The 22232-nt window shown below is 34.8% G+C and overlaps 1 protein-coding gene across 3 annotated transcripts in view; it reads left to right on the forward strand.

Annotated features, from left to right (window-relative positions):
* NCK1 (NCK adaptor protein 1) overlaps positions 1 to 21532 on the forward strand; it is a 90877-nt gene extending 69345 nt beyond the window's left edge. The window contains exons 1-4 of one of the 3 annotated variants that reach the window (XM_077130214.1): positions 1196 to 1276; positions 17718 to 17917; positions 18344 to 19056; positions 20878 to 21532. In XM_077130214.1, coding sequence (XP_076986329.1) covers positions 17869 to 17917; positions 18344 to 19056; positions 20878 to 21072 — 957 coding nt within the window. In that variant the 5' untranslated portion in view covers positions 1196 to 1276; positions 17718 to 17868 and the 3' untranslated portion in view covers positions 21073 to 21532. Of the gene's footprint in view, positions 1 to 1032; positions 1277 to 3270; positions 3804 to 17717; positions 17918 to 18343; positions 19057 to 20877 lie in introns of those variants that run through there. The other 2 variants (XM_077130213.1, XM_077130215.1) reach the window with 2 other exon arrangements.
* The last annotated feature ends 700 nt before the right edge of the window (positions 21533 to 22232 follow it).

The following is a 22232-nucleotide window of genomic DNA, read 5'->3' on the forward strand; positions in this document are numbered from 1 at the left end:
CCAATTTGTGGGTAAAGTTGTTTATAATTTTGCATATCTTTTGTATGCAGCCTCTCTAATTGTTATTCTCTTTTCCATTCCGGTGTTTAGGTGTGCTTTTACTTTTTTCCCTTGATCTGTCTTACCAGAAATAAGTTAGTTTTAAAAGTTTTGACAAAGAATGATCTTTTCCTTTTGTTGAGCCTTTCTGGTATATCTTTTGTTTTCTGTTGCATTAAATTCTGTTTTTATTTTTATAATTTCTTTCCTCTTCTTTTTTTCTTCTGACGTCTTAAGATAAATGCTCAGTTCATTAATTTGTTTTAGCTCTTCTAATTTTCTAATGTAATCTAAAAATTTTCCTCTATATACTCATTTTGCTACCTACCCAAGGTTAGATTAAAATTTTATTATTGCTCGGTTCTAAGTATTTTTAAAACTCTATTATGATTTTCTCTTTGACTTAAGAGGTTTTAGAATTGTTCTTTTTAAATTATTTCTGAGTATATGGTTATTAGATATCAATTGCATGAAAGTTGTTGATGATGTGACATTTGATTGAAATTCCTTTGTATAATTTTTGGAAGTAATGTTCTTTATGTGTGTTAGATCAAATATGTTGGTTGTGGTGTCAATTCTTCTCTAGCTCATACAATTTTTTGTCTCCTTGATGTTTTTGTTATTGTGATATATTAAAAATTATCCTCTGTGACACTGGATTTGTCCATTTCTCTTTGTGTCTTTAGTAATGTTTATTTTGAAGCTATGTTATTTGGTACATTTAAATTTAGATTGTCAAATGTAACTTTTTATCGTTGTGTGGTGAGTTTATAACCAGTAGTGGTTTTTGTCCTAATGTACTTTTGTGTGATAATCCTACAGCTTTACCACTTTTCTTTTTGTTAGTATTTGCCTGACTTATTTTTCCCCCATATTTTTACTTTCAACCTTTCAGAAATGTTCTTAGGTTTTTAGGTGTCTGTGTCTTGTGAAAAGCATATAGATAACTGTTATTTCAGTATTAAATAAAAAATATTTTCCATGTGTTTACAGTGCTAAAGCTGCTGAAAAATGGCAGAAGAAGTAGTGGTAGTAGCCAAATTCGATTATGTGGCCCAACAAGAACAAGAGCTGGACATCAAGAAGAATGAGAGATTATGGCTTCTAGATGATTCTAAGTCTTGGTGGCGAGTTCGAAATTCCATGAATAAAACTGGTTTTGTGCCTTCTAACTATGTGGAAAGGAAAAACAGTGCCCGGAAAGCATCTATTGTAAAAAATCTAAAGGATACCTTAGGTAAGTTGTTTTATATTTTATAAACAAACACAAATAGAACTTCCTATGAATAGGGTTGTGAAGCTTAGTTCTTTATATAGAATTTCGACAGCAGTGGGCAGAATTGGCTTGAAAAGGCCAGGAACTAGAATACCATCTAGGCAAGGTAAGTTTGGCTCATAGAAAGTGTTCAAGTCAAGAGGCCAGTGAAGGTCATAAATGATATTAAGAGACAGTGTCTGTAAATCTAGGCAGGTGGACTGCCTGAGTTCAAGGGTCAAACCAGGGTGGTGCTAATGAGCAGAATTGACTCTGACCTGTATTCTGCCTGTAATTGAAGCAGCGATAAGTGAGAGAGATGTAGAATTGCTTTTTTGGCAATAACACAACTTATTTTACGTGGCGCATTAATGTATTTTAACGTCTAATGGCTTTTTTTTTTTTTTTTTGTGGGTTTAAGTTTCATTTGAACAAACCCCACGACTGGGGGCTCAGCCTGTATTACTTTTATTTATTTATTTATTTATTTTTTATACATGGGCAGGCACTGGGAATCGAACTCGGGTCCTCTGGCATGGCAGGCAAGCATTCTTGCCTGCTGAGCCACCGTGGCCTGCCCTGATGGCTTACATTTTGAACTGAACTTTAGAAAACAAACCATAGTTTCATTTTTTTTTTTTGATGAGAGTTTTTAAACTGGATCATTACTGTAGATGAGTAATCTAAAAAACAGATCTCTCCCCACCCCCTACCTCCCCTTCTCTCTTTCTTCTTCTAACTGTAGAGTTTTTTACTGGCACTCGATTAGGAGTGGAGATAGTGATGCCTGCTTCCCACTGGGCTTGGCTGAACTGATAGGAAGGAAGTGTACTGTTTGGGGGTATTTTTTAAAAATTAAACTCCTGGCTCACAGGAAGGAATTGGGAGGGACAGAATTTCATCTTTGTACTCAGAGAGGCATGTTATTGCTTAATGGTGCTTTGGGAAGAGAAATAAAACTTGTCCTTGCAAAGATAGTTTGGAAACAAATATGAAGTATTACTAATTGCTTTACATTAGTTTTATTTCTTGTTTGTCATTGTTATTCTAGGCTAGAGTATCATTTAATTATCAGCAATAGAAAACAGATCTCTCATGTTTTTAACCATTATAGAACAGCAAAAATTAAAATATGGTACAATTCAAAGTAAGATATAAAATGTTAGAATATTGATTTCTGAGCTAAAAACATTTTCCGGTGTTATAAAGATGATTTGCTAAATGGAATGTTTAATCTTAATTTCACCATTGCATTTAATTCCTGTAAATTTTTCAGGTTTTACAAATAAGACCATTATTTTTGGTTTTTAAAGTAAGCCAAATCAGAAAGAGTTCTTTAAATAGCTGAATAGACCAGAGTCTACAGAACCAGGAATATTTCTGGTTTTGTTAATACTGGACATTTATTTAAAACATGTTGATTATTACAGCTATTAGGGAAAATTAAAGAACTTTTATTAAGAAATATGTCTGATAGCAGTAAAGGTACAGAAAAGACAAGGGCCATACCTACAGTTTTTAAAAGTCTTAGAGAGAATACAGGTATCCTGGGTCTAGAGCATATGTCCTGGTTATTTAACAAAAGATAGTGAAAAAACTAATATCATAAGCAAAGAGGAAAAATATGCCAGTTTTAGATATAACTGGATGTATGGGTATCCTGGGTCTAGAGCATATGTCCTAGTTAATTAAGAAAAAAAGATGGTAAAAAACTAATGTCCTAGAGCAAAGGGGAAAAATATTCCTGTTATAGATATTACTGGATATACATTATAAAAACCAAATTAGATACCATTTTTGTTGTTAATACTCATGGGAAGCTTGCCTTACTATTTTCTAATATTATTGAAACAGTTTTAGCAGCTCTTATTTTTTTGGTCTATTTAAGTCCTAGAAATTCTCTCTTTATTATTATAGTACTGTTATTACTATCTATGTTCTAGGGTACTTAGAAACATTCTCTTTTAAGTTAGTTATCTATAGTTAGCCCATGTGATGATTTTAAACCAGCTTTAGCAATTTAGCAGATTCTCCTTTTTCTCAGAATTTCTGCACTTCTGTTAACATGAATGCCCTATGTAATTAGTGGATTTGTTTCATAGTGGTTGTGCTAGTGGAGACATTGTTTTGAAAGTTAAGAAGAAAAAGAAAACGTAGGAAAGAATGAATACGTAAATATATTTTTAACTATTAAAAAATACATGCTTTAAACCTACTTGCAAAGTAACTGAATAATAAGATCATATTTGTGGCCATCGTTATATACTTGTTTTGCAAGTGCTTTTATAGTTTAAGTGAAAAAAAGTTTGGGAAAGAGAGGAGCTTCAGAAAAATTTTCTTTTTCTTGGGTGTGGGCCAAGTCACATGGATTGGGTGTGGGAAGTTTCAGTGTTGCAGAACAGACCAGGAAGCTCACTGAGAACTGTCCCGAGCCGTGTAAGAATCTGACAAAAGAGAACACAGTATTTTTCCAAAATGGATTGGTTAAGCGTCTTTAAAGATTTTTTCAGTAAGTTATTCTGTTTATTAAATCAATAGTTTTCTTGTAGTTTTAAATTAGATTTTTCACTTTGGTGAACTCAGAGGAAAATTCCACAAAGCGTGGAACATAAAAACCTGGTGCTTTAGGTTGTTTATGGAATATATAATGTAAACTATAGGTGATATATCAAATATTAGTTTTGACTTGATAATTTTTAAGTGTTTCTGTATGAATGCTTAAATAACAGATAGGAAAAGGATATAAACAATTTGGTTTTGAGGCAGTTAATTCTAATGGAGTAACTTTTCCGCTTAGAACAGGCATATGAGGTGCTAGCTAAATGAATTGTAAGTGTATTAAAAACATTAGGGAAAAAACGATGGGTGATCAAGTTCCTCCATCCTCAACCCTTGATTAACTTAAAAGTTGTTTTAGTACTTTTTACCTAGATTTTAGAGGATCAATGTAAAAGATAAAGTTTAATTAAAAAACTAGTGAAAAGAATGTTTTGATTTAATCAATGTAGGATTGTTAGAGATTGCTTTTTGGGTGAATCTGGGATTTGATATTTTGAAATGAATTCTGAGAGCAACTGCATACAAAGAAAATAAAAACCCTGAAAGGAAATGGTGAATTCTTGACATTATTTTTTAGTTCATGTAATGTTAATACTAATTTATAAGAGCCTAATCTGTATGTCTACTGACAGCTTTTTTATGACCTTGTAATAATGAACTTGATTTGATCTCCTTAAACATTTGCTTGGTGTTTCTCCAAAAATGAATACAGGATTTGTTGTAGAAGTCTCTTATGCATAAGGAGTCTACGGAAACAAAGAGTAACCTGCCAAGAGATTCCAGGAAAAAGGGCAAAATGGAATAGGAGCAAGCACTTTGTTGCAAAAGAATGTTGTAATTGTAATATGAAGACTCATTGCTTCTTTAATTAGCTTTGATGGCCAAGTGAATTCCTCTGGAATGTCTGTTTTAACTACTTTTAAATTTTGGTGGTAGTTGATTTTTTAGATTTTTGCATTTCGATTTTCAGAAAGTTTGGTTAGTTTTCCTTTTAAAGACCTTATTAATTTATTCGTTCATTTATCAATACATTTTTAAGTGGTTTTATTATGAAATAGTAACATATATACAAAAAAAGGCTATAAATTTCAAACTACCTTTTAACGAGTAGTTATAGAACGGTTTTCATAGTTTGGTATGGGTTATTGTTCCACAATTCCAGGTTTAATCTAAAAGAAATATCAATATCATGATTCAGCAGTCATACTCATTTACTAAATTGTATCTTCTCTGTTGCAATTCCTCCTCCTTTGATCTTTCTCCCAATCTTTGGGGGTATTTGGGCTTTGACTAATCTAAGTTGTTCAAGTTGGAAAAGGGTGTCAATAATGGGATTAGCGGAATGGAATTGTAGTTTATGTTCTTGGAAAGGCTGACCCCTCTTGGTTTCATGACTTTTCTGGCCTAGGAACCATCTGGAAGTTGTAGGTTTCTGGTAAGTAATCTTAGTACATCAGATTTTTGTAGTGTCTCATATAAAGCCCTGGGAGTCTTTCAATTAACAGGAATGGTTTTGTTTGGGGTTTGGCAAACCATGGTAATTAAAAATCTAGCTAAAGCTTGTGTAAGAGTAGCCTCCAGAGTAGCCTCTTTACCCTTTTGATACATTTTTATTGAGAGCCTACTGCAAGCCAGACACAAATCACAGAGTGAAAAACTAACACTAATACTCATGGAGCTGACATTCTGAGGGGGAGGCAAATAATGGTTATTTTATGTAGAGGATTTCATAACTAGGTTTGGTCATAAATGATGCTGACCATTAATCAACTAGAAATGGTATAAAAAGAATATTTTATCATTGATCCAATGATTCAGAATATTACCATTAAAAAGATAAAATTACTCTAAGATAGAGTCTCAGGGAGTTGAAAAATAATCTTAAATAACTTGTAGAACTAAGGGTCAGCTTTGAGATTTATATCCAAAATATTCCTTTCCTCAATCCCTGTAGCACCCCACAATTTTTATTTGCTAATCAACTTGTCAAAGTAGAGACAGACTATTCACCCTCCTTCTACCTAAACACATTTGAAAAGTAGAGGGAACTATATGTTTTCTTGTGGTAGTCAGAGGAATATTTTTGAAAGCAAAAGAACATACTGTTGTAGGTTAAACAAAGAATAATCAAAATCGATAATTTATTTTATTTCATGTGGATTTAATGAACAGATGAAAATTGCAAATGTTCACATGAAAACTTGTAATGAAAAGAATACCTTATATTTGTACAGTTGAAATGCCTTAGTCCTGCTCCCAGATAGACTACTTACTAACCATGTATACTAGAGTTTATAACTAAACTTTCCTGATTTCCTGTTCCTTATTTGTGAAGGTGGAGTTGCACAAGACTAGATGATCCTGGAAAGTCCCTTCTAACATTAAAAGTCTTATAGTCCTGGTAAATAACTGAGCAGTCTTACATGTCTCTGAAATCAGGGGAAATCCATGAGAGAGAAACTGGTTTTAGAGAAGAAGTAAGAATACAAAAACCAAATTATAGTTCCTTAAGGAATAAGAAGAAACAATATTACTTTCTGTGGGCCCATTCCTTTAATCATTTAAATCAGTGATTTACATGAAGAAGAGCCATCATGTTTAAAGTAGGAAGACCTAATGCTGGGAGCAATAACTAATATAATGTGTTCAGAAATAATTTTGGAAGCTAAAAGATTGGGTGCCGTGCTAATGAAAATGTTAACAAGAGGGAAGCTGAATGTGTGTGAGGGAATATGGAAACTTTGTATTTCCTGCATGATGTTTTTCTAAAGCTGCTACTGCCCTAATAAAAAATAAAAACTTCAGGTGGAAATAAGATGAATATGAACAGATATGTAAAATTTTCATTGTTTTAAAAAGGAATTGAAAGGATTGGTGAGACTGGCCTGGCAGCAGTTTATATGAGTAAAAAACTTAGGAAGAGTTGCTGTGGTAGTATAGATGGCAAAAAATTACAATAGTTCAAGGTGTCATTTATTCAGATCTATAAGATGCTCATGAGAAGGGATGCAATAACTCTTTAATGTGTTGTGCTGGTCAAATGAAACATGAAGTAATTTATCGAGCTTTGGATACATAAATACTTTAACAATAGGATTGAGAAACTCAGATGCTTCTAAATACTGACATCCTGTATATTAGGGATTTGAAAACTAGGTTGCTTAAAGAATAATTGTGGGTAAAAGATTTGCCTCAGGAAGAGGTTGACTATCATGTGAGGATGGAATATTTACAATACTTAATCAGGTTCTTAAAAACTTTTGAGGGGTTTCTAGTGCATCATTCTGATTAAGAAACTGCTAAAGGAAGAGGAAAGATCAACTAATAGGAGTGATGCGAAGATTCGAATCACCAACAGTTATTTTTAAAACAAAGCTAATGATGGAAATGACTGCCTCAGAGTTGTATTTCTCCTCCTGTCTGTAGTGCTTAGAGCTGAGTCTTTCCGCTTTTGCTCCTGCCATCCCCATCTATAAAATGGAATAATAAAGTTATAACTAGTTTTGAAAAATTAAATTCCAGAAGCACCAGGAGATAGGAAGGTAATAACTAGCAATGAGTATGAACCTGCTATGTGTTATTAACTGTGCTCAGTGTTCTATATGTTAATTTAAAAAAATTCCTTATAAAAATTTTATGAGGTAAGTGGTATACCCCCCATTTTACAAACGAAACAGAGTTCAGAGAAGATTAAATAACTTGATGAAATTCACATAACCAATAAGTAACAGAACTAAAATTCAAAGTAAGGGTGTCTTTTGATAGAGTTTTCCTAGTGGACCCTTTTTTAACTTTAAGAGTAGATATAGTAGAGATAGAAGAGAAAGTGGTAGGTTGTTTTGGTGCATTTTCTCTTTTGGGACTTTATTTTCCTGAAATTCTTTCATTTATTTTATTAATCTTAAGGCATTATCTTTTTCAGAATAAAGAAGAAAGTCATTTTGGAACTTGTCTTTCAGGTTTAAAACAATTTTTGTATTTGTGTATATCAATATTAAATTTTACCTAATTTAATGAACATTTTTTGAGCATCTGCTCTGTGCACAGTGCTTAGGTGCTATAGGAAATACAAAAGATTAGTGAGATCTTGAATGCTCCCCTTAATGTTAAGTTTAGGCTGTAGTAGGACTTAGATAGGAAAAGCTATAAAGCAAGTATCTCAGAGGTAGAAAGTGATAGAGGTGATGCTCTTTATCATTGAAATGAAAGAGGTTGAGAAACATGGGGCAAGAAGATTAATAAATAATGAAATAAGCTGTTATTTGAATTAATACTTCTTAAATGTGTAGATTTTTGAAAGGTGGAGGTTGTAAGGTTTTTGGGGAGAAACAGACAAGATACACTAAGTCATGAAGATGAAAAACATTATTCGGGAATGTCAGCACATTTTTTATTAGAATTTAGGGTAATTTCAGTATAGGATACTTTGCAGTTACTCTGTATTATTTTATTCAGTTTTCATGTTCTCATGAGGTAAATGATGTTTTCTCCATTTCTAAACTCAGAAAACGGAATAAGGTTTCTTAAGATTATACAGTTTGTAAATCCCTTTAGATTTGAACCAAAAGGCTGATTGATTCTAAGATTTATACTTTGTAAAATATTGCCTATTATCAGCCTTCTGGAAAGGAAGGCTGAGGACATTCTAGAGAGAGCCATAGGATCTAGGCAGAGTGTTTCTCGTAATTTGATAGGCAGGGGAGAGTCTCTGTTGGCTTCTGAACAGTAGAGTCCTGTGATTGGTGCTGACTGGTTGATATGAATGATGGGTTGAAGCGGGAAGAAATTGAATTGGTAAGAAAACTAGTTAGGAAGGTCATGAAGGCTCATTTATGACCTAATACACCTGAACTAGAGTAGTAATAATGAGAATGGAAAGAATTGAAAGTAAGGAGACATGGTAAAATAAGTCTAAAGAACTTATTAGAATTTTTAAAAAGCCCTTTTAATTGAGGTAAAATTCACATAGCTTACAATTAACCATTTTAAAGTGTACAGTTTAGTTGTATTTAGTACATTCGTAGTGTTGTGCAATCATCATTTGCCACGGTCCAGCCGCAGCAGAGGGAACGGGCTTGAAGGTGTGGAGGGTCGTCGGCGCCAGAAGAACACCAAGAGACAGCTTAGAGAATTTTCTTCTGAGAAGAGTTGCTTAGATTTATTTTTGCTTAACTGATTTTATACCCTTATTCTTGGCAAGGAAACAGGTATCACAGGATCATGGTTGTGTCATGGCTTACGTTTTAGGTAAAGTTACAGGTTCAGGGAAGCAAAGCGAAAGTACACGTTCTGATTTTCTTAGGAAAATTTACACGAGATTTCAATAGCAGCAAGATATTGGCTTAAACCGCAGACATTGTGTTTGCAGTTTTCTGAGTTTAGACTTTCTTTTCCTATTATTTTACAGGTGAGGCAATATGTCAAGACTTATTTTAATCTGGTTAAAGGTTAGCTTGTTTTGATTAAAAGGTTACATTGTTTATTTAGATTTTTTATTGTTTTATAGCAATGGACCGGCGCCGTGGTGGGGAGTAAATTTCTAGGATGGCTCAATGCAGGGTTTTTTAATTGTAAGTGTTTACTCTCTATGGGGTACTTTTCTGTGACTAGTTCTAAAAGCACTTCTGCCTGCTGCATCTGCAGCATGACTTGCTTAATGGGGGCGTCCCAACCTAATTTTTTCCAAACAGTCATTAACAAGGTTTTGCAATTTGTACAATTTGTATCATTTTTTTTTTTCAGTTCTTAATACAAAATTTATGCTTTCTGATTTGTTTTGATATAATGCTTGGAGCACAACCAGCAAAAAGAAACACACAATTAGTGTCGTTAATCTCAGTATTTTTCTATTACACCATTTTATGCCTCGTCCTCTTTTGGAGCGTTGAAGGCCTTGCCACCGCCCTTCCTTCCAGGGAACCGTGTCAAACCGGGGAGGAAAAAGAGGATGCGGCAATCATTTCTTTCTAGTTCCAAAGCATTTTCATCATCCCAAAAAGAAGCCCCATGCTGATAAAGCAATCACTCCCCATTTTCCCTTTCTCCCACCCCTGGAGACAGCTATTCTGCTTTCTGTCTCTGTAGATTTACCTATTCTGGGTATTTCATATATGGAATCATATAATACGTGAGGTTTGTGTCTTTCACTTAGCATAATGTTTTCGAGGTTTATCCTCACTGTAGAATGTATCAGGACTTTCCCCCCTTTTTTCTGGCTAAATAATATTCCATTGTATGTGTTATTAACTGTGCTCAGTTAATAACACATTATTATCTGCTCATCCAATAAGGAGCATTTGGGTTACTTCCTTCTTTTAGTTATTGTGAATAGTGCTGCTTTGAACTTGTATATATAAATATTTGAGCACCTATTTTCATTTCTTTTGTGTATATACCTAGCAGTGCCATTGCTAGGTCATACGGTAATTCTGTGCTAAACTTCTTGAGGCATTGCCAAGCTGTTTTCCACAGTGGCTGCACAATTTTACGTTTCTACCAATATTGTACAAAGGTTCTAATTCTCCACACCCTCTCCAACACGAGTATTTTCCCTTTTTTAAAAAAAAAGTTATTTTTGCAGTTTCTTGTGATTTTAATTCAAATTTCCTTAACGGCTAATAACACGGAACAGCTTTTCACATGATTGTCAGGCATTTGTGTATCTCTTCTGGAGAAAGTCTGATTCAAATCCTTTGCCCATTTTTAATTGTATTACTTATCTTTTTGTTGTCAAGTTTAGGAGTTCTTTATATATTCTGGATATTAGACCCCTATCCAAAATATGATTTGCAAATTTTTTTTCAGTTCCATCAGTTGTCTTTTGACTTTCTTGATAGTCCTTTAATGCACAATCAATTTTCCAAGTAGACAGTTAATGCCTCAATTTTTGCCCTTCTTTTTTGATATAGGCATTTAGGGCAATAAATTTCCCTCTTAGCACTGCCTTTGCTGCATCCCGTAAGTTTTGATATTTTGTGTTTTCATTTTCATTTACCCTGAGATATGTACTTATTTCTCTTGTAATTTCTTCCTTGACCCACTGGTTGTTTAAGAGTGTGTTGTTGAGCCTCCACATATTTATGAATTTTCTGGCACTCTACCTATTATTGATTTCCAACTTCATTCCTTTATAATCTGAGGAAGTGTTTTGTACGATTTCAATCTTTTTAAATTTATTGAGACTTGCTTTGTGACCCAGCATATGGTCTGTCCTTGGGAATGATCCATGAGCACTTGAGAAAAAGGTGTATCCAGCTGTTGTGGGATATAATGTTCTATAAATGTCTGTTAAGTCGAGCTCATTTATTGTATTATTCAAATTCTCTGTTTCTTTATTGATCCTCTGTCTAGATGTTCTTCTGTCCATTGATGAGAGTGTGGAGTTGAAGTCTCCAACTATTATGGTAGATATGTCTATTTCTCTTTTCAGTGTTTGCCTCGTATATTTTGGAGCATTGTGGCTCAGTGCATAAATATTTATGATTGTTATGTCTTCTTGTTGAATTGTTCCTTTTATTAATACATAGTGTCCTTCTTTGTCTCTTTTAATTGTTTTACAATTGAAGCCTAATTTGTTGGATATTAGTATAGCTACTCCTGCTCTTTTCTGATTGTTATTTGCATGAAATATCTTTTCCCGACCTTTCACTTTCAGCCTATGTTTATCCTTGGGTCTAAGATGTGTTTCCTGTAGACAGCATATAGATGGGTCCTGTTTTTTAATCCATTCTGCCTGTCTATGTTTTTTTGATTGGGGAGTTTAATCCATTAACATTTGGTGTTATTACTGTACGGGTAGTACTTTCTTCTACCATTTTGCTTTTTTGGATTTTATATGTCATATCTAATTTTTCTTCTTTTTACCTTTATCGATAGTCTTCCTTTCTACACTGTTCTCCACACCTCTCTCCCCTGTCTTTTTGTATCTGCCTTTAGTGCTCCCTTTAGTATTTCTTGCAGAGCCGGTCTCTTGGTCACAAATTCTCTCAGTGATTTTTTGTCTGAAAATGTTTTCATTTCTCCCTCATTTTTGAAGGGCAATTTTGCTGGATATAGAATTCTTGGTTGGCAGTTTTTCTCTTTTAATAATTTAAATGTATCATCCCACTGTCTTCTCACCTCCATGGTTTCTGCTGAGAAGTCTATACATAGTCTTATTGGGCTTCCCTTGTCTGTGATGGATTGCTTTTCTCTTGCTGTTTTCAAGATTCTCTCTTTCTCTTTGACATCTGACATTCTGATTAGTAAGTGTCTTGGAGTACATCTATTTGGATCTATTTTCTTTGGGGTACACTGCACTTCTTGGATCTGTAATTTTAGGTCTTTCATAAGAGTTGGGAAATTTTCAGTGATAATTTCCCCCATTAGTTTTTCTCCTTCTCTTCCATTCTTTTCTCCTTCTGGGACACCCACAACATGTATATTTGTGCACTTCATATTCGATTCCCTGAGTCCCTGCTCATATTTTTCCATTTTTTCCCCTATATTTTCTTTTGCTTGTCGAATTTCAGATGTTTCGTCCTCCAGTTCACTAATCCTATCTTCTGCCTGTTGAAATCTAACATTGTAGGTTTCCACTGTTTTTTTCATCACTTCTGCTGTGCCATTCATTCCCCTAAGTTCTGTGATTTGTGTTTTCAGACTTTCAATTTCTTCTTTTTGTTCATCCTTTGCCTTCTTTATATCCTCCTTCAAGTCATTGATTTGCTTTTGATGAGGTTTTCCATGTGTGTTCGAACATTCTGAATTAATTGTTTCAACTCCTGTATCTCATCTGAATTGTTGGTTTGTTCCTTTGACTGGGCCATATCTTCAGTTTTCCTAGCGTGATTCGTTGTCTTTTGCTGGCATCTAGGCATTTAATTACCTTAATTAGTTTAATCTGGAGATTGTTTTCACATCTTTTACCTAGAGTTTTCTTGCTGGATGAATTTGTTCTGTCTGTTCTTTGACATTTAGTTCAGCTTTTTCTGGACCACTAGCTTAGGTTTTGTTTAACAGAGGAGAATTTTTCAGTTCTTGTTTCTTGCCCTGCCTGTATGGTACCTTTTTCCCCCCACCCTTAGGAGGGTCTACTTAGGTATTAAAGACCCCAGCTGGATTTTCCCAGACCAAACTGGCCTCCTGTCAGGAGGAAAGCCACTTATGCCAGTTTTCCCTGAGGGTGAGACCCAGCAGGTTAAAAGACTTTCCTGTGAAGTCTCTGGACTGTGTTTTTCTTATCTTGCCCAGTATTTGGCACTTGTCTGCCTGCAGGTCCCACCAGCATAAGATGATGTGGTACCTTTAACTTTGGCAGTCTCTCCGGTTCTGGGTGGGCTTGCAGCCAGTCCAGCTTATCTATACAGGGGTATGCTGTGTGTCTGATCACTAATGTGACCCCAGGAGCTGTTCTGTACTGTTCCTAGTTATTTAGTAGCTGTTCTGGAGGACGAACTAAATCCCATACCTTGCTTAGCCGCCATCTTGGCACCTCCCCCGGTCAGTGGACTAATGCATAATCAATTTTAATTATGATGAAGTCCAGTTTATCTATTTTTTTCTTTGTTGCTTGTGTTTTTGATGTTATATCTAAGAATCCATTGCTAAATCCAAAGCCATTAAGATTTACCTGTGTTTTCTTGTAGAAGTTTTATAATTTTAGCTCTTACATTTAGATCTTTGATTAGTTTTGAGTTAATTTTTACATATGAAGTGAAAAGTATGAATACAACTTCATTCTTTTACATGTGGATATCTAGTTGTGCCTGCACCATTTGTTAAAGAAGCTATTATTTTCTCATTGTATGGTCTTGGTAACCTTGTCAAAAATGATTTGACTGTAGAGGTATGGGTGTATTTAAGTGCTCTAAATTCTATTCTGCTCTTCTATATGGGTATCCTCATGCTATAACCACAGTTTTTATTACTGTAGCTTGGTAGTAAGTTTTTTTTTAATCTTTAAAAAAATTTTTTTATTGATAAAAACGACATACAAGCATAGTCTTAACATACAAATATTCCATACATGGTGTACAGTCATTGTCTCAACAATATCATCTCATAGTTATGTATTCATCAGCATGCCTTTTTTTTGTTGTTCTTTTTTTCAATTTTTTTTTAACTGACAAGCTAAAACAATGTACAAACATGAACATTCTTAACATACAAACATTTCATATATGGTGTACAATCAGTGACTCACAATATCACATAGTAGTATGTTCATCATCATTATCATTTTTTAGAACATTTGCATCACTCCAGATAAAGAAATAAAAAGAAAAAAGACAAAAGTGATACATATCATACCCTCTACCTCTCATTGACCACTAGTATTTCCATCTACCCAATATATTTTAACCATTGTTCCCCCTATTTTTTTTCTATACCCATTACCACTCCCTTTCATTGATCACTAGTATTTCAATCTACTCAATTTGTTTCAGCATTTGTTCCCCCTATTATTTATTTATTTTTAATCCATATGTTTTACTCATCTATCCATATCGTAGATAAAAGGAGCATCATACACAAGGTTTTCACAATCATATAGTCACATTGTGAAATCTGTATCATTATACATTCATCTTCAAGAAGCATGGCTGCTGAAACACAGCTCTACAGTTTCAGTTACTTCTCTCTTGCCTCTCTAATACACCTTCAACTAAAAAGGGGATATCTATATAATGCATAAGTATAACCTCCAGGATAACCTCTCGACTCGTTTGAAATCTCTCAGCCACTGCTACTTTATTTTGTCTCATTTCTCTCTTCCCCCTTTCTGTTGAGAAGGTTTTCTCAGTCCCTTGGTGCTGAGTCCCAGCTCATTCTAGGATTTCGTTTCCCTGGTGCCAGGGAGGTTTACACCCCTGGGAGTCATGTCCCATAGAGAGAGGGAGGAGGGCAGTGAGTTTGCTTGCCATGTTGTTTGAGAGATAGGCCACATCTGAGCAACAAAAGTGGTTCTCTGGGGATAACTCTTAGGCATAATTTTAAGTAGGCTTAGCCTATCCTTTGCAGGGATAAGTTTTATATGAACAAACTCTAAGATTGAGGGCATGGTCTATTGATTTGGTTGTCCCCACTGCTTGCAAGAATATCAGGAACTCTCCAAATGGGAAAGTTGAATTTTCTCCCTTGGCAGTAAGTTTTTAAGTCAGGAAGTGTGAGTTCTCCAACTTTGTTTTCCTATTCCAAGGTTGTTTTGGCTATTCATGGTCCCTTGCAATTTATTATGAACTTTAGAATCAGCTTTTCCATTTCTGCAAAAATAAAAAAAATAAAAAAACAAACAAACTTGAAATTTTGATAGAGATCACAATGAATCTGTAGATTGCTTTGGGTACTTTCGGCACCTTAATATTCAATGTTCCAGTCCATGCTCACACATTTTTCCATTTATTTAGGTCTGTACATTTTCTTTCAGCAATATTTGTAGTTTTCCCTGTAACACCTCTTACACTTTGGTTAATTTATTCCTAGGTATTTTATTCTTTTTGACGATTTTGTAAATGGAATTGCTTTCTCAATTTCTTTTTCACATTTTCATTACTTGTGTATGGAGACACAGCTGCTTTTTGCATATTGATCATGTACCCCAGAACTTTGCTGAATATGTTTATTAGCTCTAGGAAATTTCTTATGGATTCTTGATTGACATTTTTTTCTGTAGGCTCTTTAAATTTATCATCTCAGTGCCTTCTGGCTTCCATGGTTTCTGAAGAGAAATTGGCCACTAATTTTAATTGAGGATCCCTTATATTGAAAACCCATCTCACACACTGCTTTCAAGAGTTTCTCTTTGTCTTTGTCTTTCAGTAGTTTGACTATAACATGTCTCGGTATAGATCTCTCTGAGTTTTTCTTTCCTGAAGTTTGTTGAGCATCTTATATATGGAGATTTGTGTCTCTCATCAAACTTGAAAAGTCTTTGGCTATTAATTCTTCAAGTGTTCTTTCTGCCCCTTTCTCTCTGTTCTTTCCCTCTGGGCATATGTAGGTTCAAGTGACAGTATCCCATATGTCTCGTAGGCTCTGTTTTTTTTAATTTTATTTTTGGTTGTTGTTTTTAATTCATTCTTTTTTCTTTCTTCAGCCCTCTCAAATCCACTCTAGTGAATTTTTCATTTAGTTATTGTACTTTTCAGTGCCAGAGTTTCTATTTGGTGAAATATTCCTCTCCTGAATTCAGGAATGCAGGCTACCATCCTCACAGTCACCACTGATTTGGGATGTGGGGGATGGTAGGTGCTCTTACTGCAGAGAAGCAGCATGTTTCTTCACCATGACTCCCTTGGCTTTTTAAGTTTTTGACTAAATTCGATGAGTTCTGCAGAAGCTGATTCAGGCCATTTTTGCAGACTCATTAGTTACTTTTCTGGAGAGATGGAATTCCCTACACCATCATTTCAGTGATGTCACCCCTGAGGTTGAGGATTTACAAAATGATGATGCCATTAACCAGAAGTATAGAAATTGGAAATGAGGAAGTTGATTTGTGAGTATGGGAGGTAGATTGTTTTTATTTGGACATGGCTGTTTGGTTGAAGGTGCTGGTGGTTCAGTTGGTATATATTTAGTGACAGTTGGAATTGAAATGCTTGAATTTAAAAAGAGCAGAGCTATAAAGAGATCAGGAAATCGTCTATATAGTGATTATAGAGAATAAAAGGAGGTGATTTTCTTGAAGTAGTAGAAGGGAAGGCTAAACATGGCCTCTTGGGAAATATTTTCAGCTAAGCAGTCACTCACTTACTGACTTTGTTCTTAACACTTGTGTAGGTGCTACTAAGCACTGGGGATACAAGAGATTAGGGTCTGTTTATCTGCCCGCAGGAAACCCTCTCTTTGTTTAAAAGGAAGACAGACAAGTAATTAAGTACAATGCAATGTTATAATAGCAAGGCTTAGAGGATTCCAGATGAAGGTATACAAGAATATTTAAAGACATCAAGAGAGAAAAGAGGAGATAAGGAAGTCAAAGACAGAAGGATAAAATGTAATGGAGATAGTAATCTGTAATTTTTGTTGCAGTATAGAGAGCTTGAGAAGGTCAATTCTAAAAGATGCTGTTGGATTGTTAATTCTAAAAGATGCTGCAAAAATGGCCTGAATCAGTAAAAAGTTGGCGTATATTTCATGAGGATAGTTTCAGATAAGTAGTTTTTAGAATAGCAGGGATGGAAGACCAGATTGTAAGGGTTTGGGAGTGAGTGAGTGGTGAAAATGTAGGGAGAACTGGAAGACAGCTTTTTAATTTTTTTTTTTTTTTTAACATGGGCAGGCAGCGGGAATTGAACCCGGGTCCTTGGGCATGGCAGGCAAGCACTCTTACCTGCTGAGCCACCGTGGCCCGCCCTGGAAGACAGCTTTTTAAAGAATGCTATATTTTAAAAGAAGTAGCAAAGGTGAAATAACTATTTTGGAATATATGAGACTTGAGTGTGGTTTTAGACAATTGAAGGCAAGGAAACAAGAGTGGAAAAGAGTCCACAAAAGAGGCAGGTAAGATGATATTAAGAACCCAGAAAGGTTAGGTTTGGGGACTTGTGTGAAGGAAGAGAGGGAGAGTAATGATTAAGTTTTGAGATACTGAGAAGGTATTTGAAAGTTTTGCTTAGGACTTCTCGATGTTATTGGTAAAATAATACAGAATCATTCTTTTTTTTTTGCACAGCCAGACACCGGGAATTGAACCTGGGTATCTGGCATGGCAAGGGAGAACTCTGCCTGCTGAGCCACTGTGGCCTGCCCAACACAGGATCATTTTTAAGAGTGAAATACTGTAGGGGATACAGCAGGGAAAATGCCTCACTGAAGTTGAGGTTAATATACATTTTTGATGATAGTACCATATGGTGATTTTTCTCATTTCTTTCAACAGATATATATTAAGCATCTTCTGTGTGCTAAGTCTTATATAGGGTTCTTGGAATTACATTCATGAACAATGCAAACAAAAATCCCTTCGCTTGTATAGCTTGCATGTGGATGGAGTATGAGAGAAAAACAAATTATATATTATTTTAAAGTAAATGAATGGGGTAAATAAAGCAGCCTCAGTCTGGGAACAGAAATCAAATGGTAAGATTACTGAGACATAAACAATATACAATTTTATATTGCACATGAAGTTGTAATTTACATTGTTTTATTTCTGTGTAGCTATCTGTAGAAACTAATTTTATAAACTAAGAAAAGAAGGGTATGGACTTGGGGAGCCTTTGGTATACTTAGATTTAGATCTCAGACAATTTTATTTGCATTTAAGAGAAAATTTATTAATTTAGAACAACATCATAGTTATATTGTGCAATTATTTCAGGGCATTGACAACAGAAAAGATTGAGAAGGTAAACGGTTACTTAACTGAAATTAAGTCATGATTTAATTCAAGTTTAAAGGCTTAAGATAAAAAGAGTTGGAGATCCTTTTTAAATAAAAATTCAATTATTTTTTGGCAACCATTGTTTTATATTCTCTTCTCATTCTTCCTTTTTATTTACACAGGCATTGGAAAGGTAAAAAGAAAACCTAGTGTGCCAGACTCGGCATCTCCTGCTGATGATAGCTTTGTTGACCCAGGGGAACGTCTCTATGACCTCAACATGCCTGCTTATGTGAAATTTAACTACATGGCTGAAAGGGAGGATGAATTATCATTGATAAAAGGGACGAAGGTGATCGTCATGGAGAAGTGTAGTGATGGGTGGTGGCGGGGAAGCTACAATGGACAAATTGGATGGTTTCCTTCAAACTATGTTACCGAAGAAGGTGATAGTCCTTTGGGTGACCATGTGGGTTCCCTATCAGAGAAATTAGCAGCAGTCGTCAATAACCTAAATACTGGGCAAGTGTTGCATGTCGTACAGGCTCTTTACCCATTCAGCTCATCCAATGATGAAGAACTTAATTTTGAGAAAGGAGATATAATGGATGTTATTGAAAAACCTGAAAATGACCCGGAGTGGTGGAAATGCAGGAAGACCAACGGAATGATTGGTCTGGTGCCAAAAAACTATGTCACCATTATGCAGAATAATCCATTAACCTCAGGGTTGGAACCATCACCTCCACAGTGTGACTACATTAGGCCTTCACTCACTGGAAAATTTGCTGGCAATCCATGGTATTATGGAAAAGTCACAAGGCATCAAGCAGAAATGGCACTGAATGAAAGAGGGCACGAAGGGGATTTCCTCATTCGTGATAGTGAATCTTCGGTAAGTTGGTTTTCAAAGGTAAAATATTTTCTGTTAGATTGAAGAGGTTAGGTTACTTCCCTGAAGTTTATCAGATAGTAACCTGGGACATAAACATAATGTTCTGAGTGCTAAAGTCAGTGTTGTTTCGAACTGTATCTAATTTGAATAAAATTAGCCCTAGCAGTGATACTACCCTGAATTATTTGGCCTTGTCTAGTTTGTTGATTTTGCATTTCTGTTTTGGAAGTTGGAATGCACTTTTATTATGTACCTCAGAAACCGATTTGAACACTTAGTGTGTTTAAATTTCATTAGTGATGAACAGTAAATTATACTGCAATACTAATAAAACCATAAAAATTAAACAAGAATATAGTTATGTGGGTACTGTATAAGATACTTGAATTTGATGACTCTCATTTCCCTTAAAAAAATGACCTTTTCCTTGATAAAGGATATCACTTCTTTTCCAGTAACAAATCATGATGACTGTTAGCTTCATTTGTATTAATGTAGTTATAAAATTGAACATCAGAAGAAAACATGTAAATATGGTATGTGTCAGAGATAGATAGACAAACAGACGGACAGATAAATAGATATTGAGATTGATTGAATTGCCTGATACAAAGACTAGGAAAATGGGACCTCTGCGTGACCCACCCCCCAGGAGAGAAAGTGGTTGATGGTAGGAAAGAGTAGTTAGATCAGTTTTCTTTTAGATGCATGAGTTGGCCTCTGCTTTCCAGGGCAAGCGATGATGGGCAGAGGAGTTTATGAAGAGAGTTGTCTTGGAATGGGTCATAGGAAAGTAACCATGGGTGTGGGATATTTTTACAAGAAGCAAACTTTTTAAAGTTTGAGTAACCTTGAAAAGAGGCATGTGGGGTTGACATAGACTGCTCAAAAGAGTGTTAGGTCAAAACACCAAACCAAGCAAAATCTAATTAAGAAAGTAGCTTGAATGCAGAGTGCTGTGTGTTTTCCTTTGAGTAACTGAGCCACAAATATTAGCCAAATATATCATTATTTCCAGCAGTATAATCTGTAGGCTAGTGATCTCATATTTTGTTTGACTTGTACAGTGTTTTTTAAACATTTGAATTCGTTTCCAACACTTACATATTGGGAGTTTTATTGTAAAAATCCAGACTTTGGACTTCCATTTTAAAATAAGAAGACCTGAAAACATTAAGCCAGTATTCCCACAGGATAACAATCACAGCTGAGAAGTGGCCGCCTTTAGACTGACCATGAACGGTCATTCCCTCTGTCCATCTACCTTGCCTCCCGTATTCTGTCACTTGTTTATGTAATACTTATGTTACTTTTTGGCCCTTGTAGGCATTTGAGTTTGTGACCTTTCAGTAGAGTTCAGATTAATTCTTATCCGTGTGTCCTCCACTTTTGAGAATTCAAAACGCAACTACAAATTGGAAAGAAATTGAAAAATTGTCTTGGAGTTTTCTTACTTGTTTTTCAATAGTCTGATTAGAAAGCAGATAGCTCTTTTGTTTCAGAAGTTAGTCTAAAGGCTTTGCCACGGGTGTTGTAGAGTATATTAATTAAGAGACTTCAGAGTCTACTTGGGTTTGAATACTGGTTTTATTATTAACTAAGATGGATGATCTTGGGCAAGTTAGCTTTTCTGAGCCTCAGTTTTCTCATCTGTAAAATGGCCTTATTTTGTAGAATAAAGGAGATAATTTATGTAAATAATTTAGTACAATGCCTAGTACTTGGTATTTGCTAAAATTTTAGCTCTTATTAATAGTTTAATATAAAAATGTAAGAGATATCTTTTCAGAATGTTTACCATTGGTGTTTTGTCTCTTTTAGCCAAATGACTTCTCAGTATCACTAAAAGCACAAGGGAAAAACAAGCATTTTAAAGTCCAACTAAAAGAAACTGTCTACTGCATTGGGCAGCGCAAATTCAGCACCATGGAAGAACTCGTAGAACATTACAAAAAGGCACCAATTTTTACAAGTGAACAAGGAGAAAAATTGTATCTTGTCAAGCATTTATCATGATACTGTTGATCATAAGTGACTGCTACACAGCTTTAATTTGTCATGTATTTGAAGACTGGGAAAATGTTGGAAGACTGAGGAAATGTTGGTCCAATCATATTTGATTGGAAATTACTCTTCCTAACTCTAAGAATTGACTGTAATACCTAAGTATTTTTGTTATAACTGAGCACATACATATATACTACGTATGCAGAGCGTCTGCATAAAACCATTGCTTATCCTTGGTCTTCTGTTTTATTGTTTTCTTTACTGTTTTTCTCTTTGTTTTTAATATTAAGGTATGTATTTTGAAAAAAAATCAAATAATGCAGATCATAAGTCTTCACATGGAAGAATTTCTTTATTGCTTTTCTTTTGTTTCCTTATAAGCCAGTTTTTCCACCATGGTTTCTCCTCATATAAAATTCTTATATTGATATACGGCATATGCTAAAATAAATATCTTGGAGCGTGTTAATCTTTTCTGTGATTGAATAGCAATAATAAATGAAAAATTAGAAATTTTCAGGTATTGTATTTATAACAGCCAGTGTAAATACCAAGTATGTTTTGTCTGCCATTTTAAAAAATTCACTCATTGTCTTCAATGCAAAAGCAAAACAGATGGAACATAGGTTGGAACCATCTTGTACAATTTTAGTTTACAAATGTTGGAAACCAAAGTCAGAATTCTTAAGAATTTTTTTTGTGTTTGTGTGCCTCTCTCTCATCTGGTTATTCAAGAGAACAAAGGAGTCTTTGTGAAATATTTAGCTTCTCAACGTGTAAATGGATACTGTAGCAGTCTTTCTCTTTCCCTAGAAAAGCGTCTTGTATTTGGACATGCTGTACTTGTGCCAATGTGAAATAGCTTTGGTGAAGTTTTGGGGAAATAGGAAGGAGATGCTTATCTTGCCGCCCCCAAACATCAATAACTGTCAAACATAGTATTTCACGTATGCATGTCCTTTAAGTTTTGTTGACTGGGACACTAAAATGATGTATTTTTCTCAAGTTCCTGAGGGAACAATGGGATGGGCTCATGGTTAGAAAAAATTATTTTGTTTTTTGAATCTTATTTTTGCAGGTGCTTCTATTATGGTTTTGTTTACCAAGCAAGATTTTGGATGACAAATGAAAGACTACTGTAAAGTAGTAAACCTACTTCTGTAGGTGAA

Source organism: Tamandua tetradactyla, chromosome 15 (genome assembly GCF_023851605.1).
Source record: "Tamandua tetradactyla isolate mTamTet1 chromosome 15, mTamTet1.pri, whole genome shotgun sequence".
Lineage (NCBI taxonomy): Eukaryota > Metazoa > Chordata > Mammalia > Pilosa > Myrmecophagidae > Tamandua > Tamandua tetradactyla.